At 64.9% G+C, this 7,153-nt stretch overlaps 1 protein-coding gene across 1 annotated transcript in view; it reads left to right on the top strand.

The window, feature by feature from the left end:
• The window catches only part of NRXN2 (neurexin 2), a 90,935-nt gene that overhangs the window by 64,603 nt on the left and 19,179 nt on the right, over nucleotides 1-7,153 (top strand). Inside the window, exon 17 of the mRNA XM_005864447.2 lies at nucleotides 2,521-2,702. Coding sequence (XP_005864509.2) covers nucleotides 2,521-2,702 — 182 coding nt within the window. The remainder of the gene's footprint in view (nucleotides 1-2,520; nucleotides 2,703-7,153) is intronic.

The following is a 7,153-nucleotide window of genomic DNA, read 5'->3' as shown; positions in this document are numbered from 1 at the left end:
GTTCGGCCTCAACGCGCGGGGCCTTTGTGTGCAGCGCGTGCGTCTTCGCCTGTGGGCTGGTGTGGGGCCTGGGGCCTGGGGTGCCAGTGCCACCTCTGATCCCTCCGGCCTCATGCCCTGTGGGACATGGGCTGCCTGCACCCCAGGCCGCCCGGCGCAGGAGGGCGCTCTCCAGGGTAAGGTGGAGTCTGGGTTCCCGGCTGGGAAAGGGAGGAGAAAGGGCCTCCTTCCGCCCTGACCTGGGAGATTTGGGAGCTGGCCCCAGGTACATGGCGTTTCCTTTGCAGGTTTGAGGGACCCAGAAACTCGATAAGCCCTTTCTTCGTCTGACTGGGGGACCCCTGAGCCCAGGGATGAAGGGGCAGCAGGCTCTGGCCCCGAGGCAGGGTGGGGTGTGGAGGAGGCCAGCATCTCAGCTCCCGGGCCTCCCCACCCCCACATTGGGCCATGCAGTTTGTGAGTGGAGGGAGAAGGGCGGACCCTGGTATCACGGTCGCCATGGAAACAGCCGGATTTCCGAGAGCTGCGTTGGGAGTGGAGACGGCTGCTGGCTGAGGCCTACCTGCTCCCGGCCCTGCTCCCGGCCCTGCCCTTTCCAGGCAGGTGGCCCACCCTGTCGGGGTGTGGGGGGGTGTGGGGGGGTGCAGCTCCCTGTGTACTCTGCCCCCATCCAACTCTCCACCCTAATCTCAGGGTCCCACCCTGAGGAATCAGCCCTCGGCACTGGGCCTTCGGGGGGAGGGCAGCAGGTAGGAAGGACGAGGTCGGGCGCCTGCTGGCGGTGCTGTCCTGGCCACAGGCCGTAGCAGATGTCAGCTAGTAGACTTCGAGGTGGTTCCTTCACCCCGTCCTGCCTCCGGGGGTCCCCTCTCCTCTCTGGCCCTGCCTGGGGAGACCAGGCACTGGTGGCAAGGGCTCTGGGGAATAGCTCCTGCCCCCCCTCCAGGCCCCTGCTGGCCTCACTGCCTCTCGGGGCCCAGGCAACAGCCTCCTCTGCTCAGCTCCCCGTGGCCTGCAGAAGGTGCCTCCCTCCGAGGCTCGCAGAAGCCCCCTCTTTTGGGGGATCTGGGAACTTCCTGGGCTAGAGTCCCCTGTCCCTGACGGCACTGCCTGAACTACCCAGAGGCGCTTGAGGTCCCGGCCTCAGCGTGACCGGTTGGGGCGCCATCTTACCGTCGCACGTTTGCCCCTCCAGCGGGCCCTCCTGCCCCCCAGGCCCCCAGCTCCCTGACCCTAGGTTTTCCCTCCCACCCAGAGCTCTCCCACCTCCAGGGCCCCCCTTTCCTCCCCACCGACTCCAGGCTTTGGCCCTCCGGCCCAGCTGCCTCTCTCTCTCTCTAGATAAATCCTCTTTGAACCCCTCTGCCCCCAAGAAGTGCTTTGAGAGGAGTCGTTAGTGCCTAATGATTTAATTAAGCATCTTATGAATCTCATCTGCCCCATTTATGCTCTAAAGAATGCAAGGTTGTTCTCTTCCCTTCTCGGAAGGCCCGGAGCACTAGTCCTCTAGGCCAGCGGCCACCAACCTTCCGGACCTCATGGACCTCCAGTGGTCCACGGACCACCGGTTGGCGACCGCTGCTCTAGGCCTCCCAGACAAGGCTCCCTTCCTGGAAACTGGGTGATAGCCCCCCACCCCCACCCCAGCCATCAGTCCCAGGGAGCTGGGGGCCAGGGAACCCAGTCAGCCGCAGGAGGGAACATGGAGACTAATGGGGTTTATTTTGGGGCTGAGATCGTTAGGGACCTCACACCGCCCCCGGCAGCCGGATGGAGGAGACAGGGAGAGAGGGTGGGGTGGGGGAGAGCAGGGAGAGGGAGCCTTCCTCTCTGGCTCCCACTCTCCCACTTGCTCTCACCTACACCCCTCTCGGCCCCTCTCTGTCCATCTGTCCTCTGCCTTCTTCCTCCGCTGGCTGTCAGTCTCACTTCCCGCCCACCCCCCATGTCTGTCTCTCCTTTTCTGGGCAGGGCTCCAGGCCCCCCAGTTTTGGGACCCAGGCAGCCCCTAGTTGTGTGTGGAAACAGGGAGCCCTGGGAAAACTGGGGCCAGGATTTCCAGGGGCCTGGAGGGGTGCAGGGCAGGTGTTGGAGGGGTGCCAGCCTGTGGGCTGTGAGTCAGAGCTGAGCACAGCTCCTGCTCCCCCTCCCGCCATCGCCGGGGGCTCCATTGCCTGGGGGCCTGCTCAGCTCTGGCCCTCAGAGGCACCTCGGAGCTGTCACCTCACCAGCCCTGGGAGAGTCGAGGCTCAGGCCCCTCGGGTCCTCCCTGCCCCCAGCAGTCCTCTTGGTCCTCTGCGGCCTCCCTCTGGGCTCTCTCGGGGTCCCCCTCTCTGTTACCTCTCCATTTTGCGGTAATTAAAGCCACTGTTCCCCAGGGCGGCAGGCCCGTGTCTGCTGTGGGCATCCCGGCGGAAGCTCTGTACCCTGAGGAAGGTTGGGGGTCCTTGTGCTCCGGGCACAGCCCCGTGAACCTGCTGATGTCATATCTCCCTCTCCTCCCTTTCCTTCTCTCTGCAGCCGGGACCACGTACATCTTTGGGAAGGGGGGCGCGCTCATCACTTACACGTGGCCCCCCAATGACCGGCCGAGCACGAGGATGGACCGCCTGGCCGTGGGCTTCAGCACGCACCAGCGGAGCGCCGTGCTGGTGCGCGTGGACAGCGCCTCGGGCCTCGGCGACTACCTGCAGCTGCACATCGTAAGGAGCGGGCCCTGGCCTCCCACCCCGACCTTCCCACCCAGACCCCATCCGCCCCCCCACTCCACGGGACCAGCGCCTCAGACCTTCCCCTCGTGCGAAGCCCTTAGGACCTCTGTCCCCTGATTCCTGGGTTTCCTCTCGGTGCTTCTGCTTCTGAGGCCGTCCCTGCCTGTCCTTCCTGAGAGCCCCAGGCATGGGGCTGACGTGGAGTCCCGCTTCCAGCACCTTGAGGCCAACTGTGTTCTCTGACCTTTCCAAACGCAGTCAGGGCCTCGTTGAGTCTTCCAGGCTGTTCTGCAGCCTCCAGAAATGTCCCCACGGGGTGACGGCTCTGGGCTGCTGCTTGCTCACTCCTAGACGGCTGAGGGCAGCCCCGTGTCCTCCGCCTCCCTCACCCTCCCTGCGCCAGCAGCCACCTTGCTTCTTCCCCTGGCCTTCATGTCCTGCCCCTGCCTCTGCCTCTGCCCTGCCCTTGACCTCTGTCCCTGTGACCTTTGCTCTCCCAGCCACCCTCTGACCCTGCCACCTGTTGTCTGACTCTGTCACCCCCACAGCCTCTCTGGCTGTGCTCACGCTTCTCTGACCTCTAGGGCCAGCCCCACATCCCCACCTCGACCTCTGACCCCACCTAGCCCTGCCTTTCTCTGCCCAGCTGCTCCCTGCGCCGGCTTCCTGCCTCAACCTCTGCTCCTCCCGTGCCTCCCTCTGGGCCTCCCTCCGAGCCCGCAGCTCCTCTCCTGTAGTTTTCATCCTACAGCTGGCCTTCAGGCAGCCCTTTTCTTCCCTGCTCTTTCCTCGCCTCTGGTTCTGCCCACACTCTTCCCTATGGGCTGTGGCCTGGCTCCATTTCACTCCTGCCCTTGGCCTCTCTCTTGCCCCTCCCCACGCTTATAACCCCTGGGACTCTGACCTCAGTCTCTTTTTCCACCTACACAGCCCTCTGCAGCCTCTCTTTTCCCTCCTGCACTCTGCGGGCTGACCCTGGCCAGGACCCCCACTAGGCGGGTTAAGCAGGTGGCCAGGTTCTGTGTGCTGGAGAGGGAGAGGTCTGGGGGAGTCCCCGGGCTTTCAGGGGGGGCGGCGAGGAAGCCAGGGGAGAGGGCTCGTTTGGGCTCCGGCCCGTCCCCATCTGATTGGGACCATGGCTACTGGCCCCTCCTTATACAACAGCTTTTTAGGGACCCATGGCTGCACACCCTTCCCCCAACCAGGAGCAAAGGGAAGAGGTGTGAGAGAGATGTCCTGTGGGCAGAGTGGAGCTGGAGTGGAAGTGGCAGCTGATGGGCGCTGAGGGGCGGGGAATGGGCAGGGCGTGTGGAGGAAAGGGGTGCAGGGTGCGTGGAGGAAAGGGGTGCAGGGTGTGTGGAGGGAAGGGGTGCAGGGTTGTGGAGGGAAGGGGTGCATGGTGCATGGAGGGAAGGGGTGCAGGGTGAATGGAGGGAAGGGGTGCAGGGTGCGTGGAGGGAAGGGGTGCAGGGTGCATGGAGGTAAGGAGTGCAGGGTGCATGGAGGGAAGGGGTACAGGGCGTGTGGAGGGAAGGAGTGCAGGATGCGTGGAGGGAAGGGGTGCAGGGTGTGTGGAGGAAAGGGGTGCAGGGTGAATGGAGAGAAGGGGTGCAGGGTTGTGGAGGGAAGGGGTGCATGGTGCATGGAGGGAAGGGGTGCAGGGTGAATGGAGGGAAGGGGTGCAGGGTGCGTGGAGGGAAGGGGTGCAGGGCGCGTGGAGGGAAGGGGTGCAGGGTGCATGGAGGAAAGGGGTGCAGGGCGCGTGGAGGAAAGAGGTGCAGGGTGCGTGGAGGAAAGGGGTGCAGGGCGTGTGGAGAGAAGGGGTGCAGGGCGCGTGGAGGAAAGAGGTGCAGGGTGCGTGGAGGAAAGGGGTGCAGGGCGTGTGGAGAGAAGGGGGGCAGGGCGCGTGGAGGGAAGGGGTGCAGGGCGCATGGAGGAAAGGGGGGCAGGGCGCGTGGAGGAAAGAGGTGCAGGGTGCGTGGAGGAAAGGGGTGCAGGGCGTGTGGAGAGAAGGGGGGCAGGGCGCGTGGAGGGAAGGGGTGCAGGGCGCATGGAGGAAAGGGGGGCAGGGCGCGTGGAGGAAAGAGGTGCAGGGTGCGTGGAGGAAAGGGGTGCAGGGCGTGTGGAGAGAAGGGGGGCAGGGCGCGTGGAGGGAAGGGGTGCAGGGCGCATGGAGGAAAGGGGGGCAGGGCGCGTGGAGGAAAGAGGTGCAGGGTGCGTGGAGGAAAGGGGTGCAGGGCGTGTGGAGAGAAGGGGGGCAGGGCGCGTGGAGGGAAGGGGTGCAGGGCGCATGGAGGAAAGGGGGGCAGGGCGCGTGGAGGAAAGAGGTGCAGGGTGCGTGGAGGAAAGGGGTGCAGGGCGTGTGGAGAGAAGGGGGGCAGGGCGCGTGGAGGGAAGGGGTGCAGGGCGCATGGAGGAAAGGGGGGCAGGGCGCGTGGAGGAAAGAGGTGCAGGGTGCGTGGAGGAAAGGGGTGCAGGGCGTGTGGAGAGAAGGGGGGCAGGGCGCGTGGAGGGAAGGGGTGCAGGGCGCATGGAGGAAAGGGGGGCAGGGCGCGTGGAGGAAAGAGGTGCAGGGTGCGTGGAGGAAAGGGGTGCAGGGCGTGTGGAGAGAAGGGGGGCAGGGCGCGTGGAGGGAAGGGGTGCAGGGCGCATGGAGGAAAGGGGGGCAGGGCGCGTGGAGGAAAGAGGTGCAGGGTGCGTGGAGGAAAGGGGTGCAGGGCGTGTGGAGAGAAGGGGGGCAGGGCGCGTGGAGGGAAGGGGTGCAGGGTGCATGGAGGGAAGGGGTGCAGGGTGTGTGGAGGGAAGGGGTGCAGGGTACGTGGAGGGAAGGGGTGCAGGATGCGTGGAGGGAAAGGGTGTAGGTTGTATGGAGGAAAGGGGTGCAGGATGCGTGGAGGGAAGGGGTGCAGGGCGTGTGGAGGGAAGGAGGGCAGGATGCGTGGAGGGAAAGGGTGTAGGTTGTATGGAGGGAAGGGGTGCAGGATGCATGGAGGGAAGGGGTGCAGGGTGTGTGGAAGGGAGGGGGGCAGGACAAGGAGTAGCCTGGGGAGAAGACCTGGGAGTTCCGTGCCCCAGTGAGCGAGACAGACAGCGTCTTGGCCTGAGGAGGAGAGACAGTGTGGCTGTGAGTGACAGCGGGGCCTGGTGACTGTGTCAGGAGTGACAGTGTGACCTGGGATTGTAGGGGCTGATGAGACAGGCTGCGTCTGTGGCCTCTGGTCGGTGCCGCTCTACGTTAGAGCTTCCCGGCGGAGTGGTGTCTGCTGGTGTTTCAACCTCCTGACCACGCGTGGCAGGTGGGACTGTCTCTGTGTCCCTTCCTGTGACCGCGGGCTGCTGTTCTCCTCCCGGGTCATGAGCAGCTGTGCGTGGCTCTGGAGCAGGGAGCCTGGGTTTGAGTCCCAACTCTGCCACTTCCTCGCTCCGTCTTTGGTGTATGGGACAATGCTCCAACCAGCTGAGCCACCAGGCCAGGGATCCTCGCTCCGTCTTTGTGCAGTCACCTCGCCTCCCTGCACCTCAGGGCAGGATGGGAGGAGCGAGGTACGCTGTGAGGTTTAAAGGAGATCATGAACATAAAGCACCTAGGACATCGCCCAGCCCTTGGGAAGGGTTCAGTGTCAGCTGATGTCCTGTGCCCGCTGACGCCATCTGGTCGTCACCTGGACGTGTGGGTCTGTGCATTCTGTGTCCGCCTGTGTGACAGCTGTGTCAAAGGTGTAGGGCACAGGGCTCCCTGCTGCTGAGGGAAAAGGGTCGGGGGCCCCGGGCGTGGAGAAGAGACCTTCCCTTCCCGGCAGGTGCCACCGGCCTTGCCTGGTGCAGGTCACGGAGGAACAGGCTTGTGCCTGGTGCTGCGGAGGGCAGAGAGGGGGGGCGCCTGGCCCTCGGGGGGGCCCTGGTGAGGGTGGGGGGCCTGGGAGGAAATGTGGGAGCCAGGAGCGAGGCCAGCTCTCGGAGGAGAGTCGGGCACCAGATGGGCTGCAGCCCCTGGGAGCAGCCCCCGAGCTCCCTCCCCCGGTGACGGTGACACATCAGCTCCCACCGCAGCGGCATCGGCAGCTGAGAGCGGGGAGGCGGCAGCAAAATAAGAGAAAAGCAATTTGACGTTTCTAATAAAGCGTCGCTCCACTTTGCCAAATTAATTTTGACTCCCATAATTATTTGCTGTAGGAGCGGCCGCGTTCTCCCCACCGCCGCCTAATGAGGTAATTGGGGAATTAGGAATTAATGACTTTAACAGAAGTGACAACTGACTTCACGTCGGAGCAGCTCTGGGGAGCCGCCTCTCCCCCGGAGTGTGGGCTCTGAGCTCGGCTGCCTCCTAGGAAACCCAGGCGTCCCGCCTCCCGGCTGCCCGGCTGGCCCTCCGCATCTGCCCTGACCCCCTCACTGCCCGGATGAGCTCTCACTGCCCGGGCGCCTCTGAGGGCAGAACCCAC

Source organism: Myotis brandtii, unplaced genomic scaffold (assembly GCF_000412655.1).
Source record: "Myotis brandtii unplaced genomic scaffold, ASM41265v1 scaffold187, whole genome shotgun sequence".
NCBI lineage: Eukaryota > Metazoa > Chordata > Mammalia > Chiroptera > Vespertilionidae > Myotis > Myotis brandtii.
Note: the sequence above shows the minus strand (reverse complement) of the source record. Positions and strands in the feature narration are given on the sequence as shown.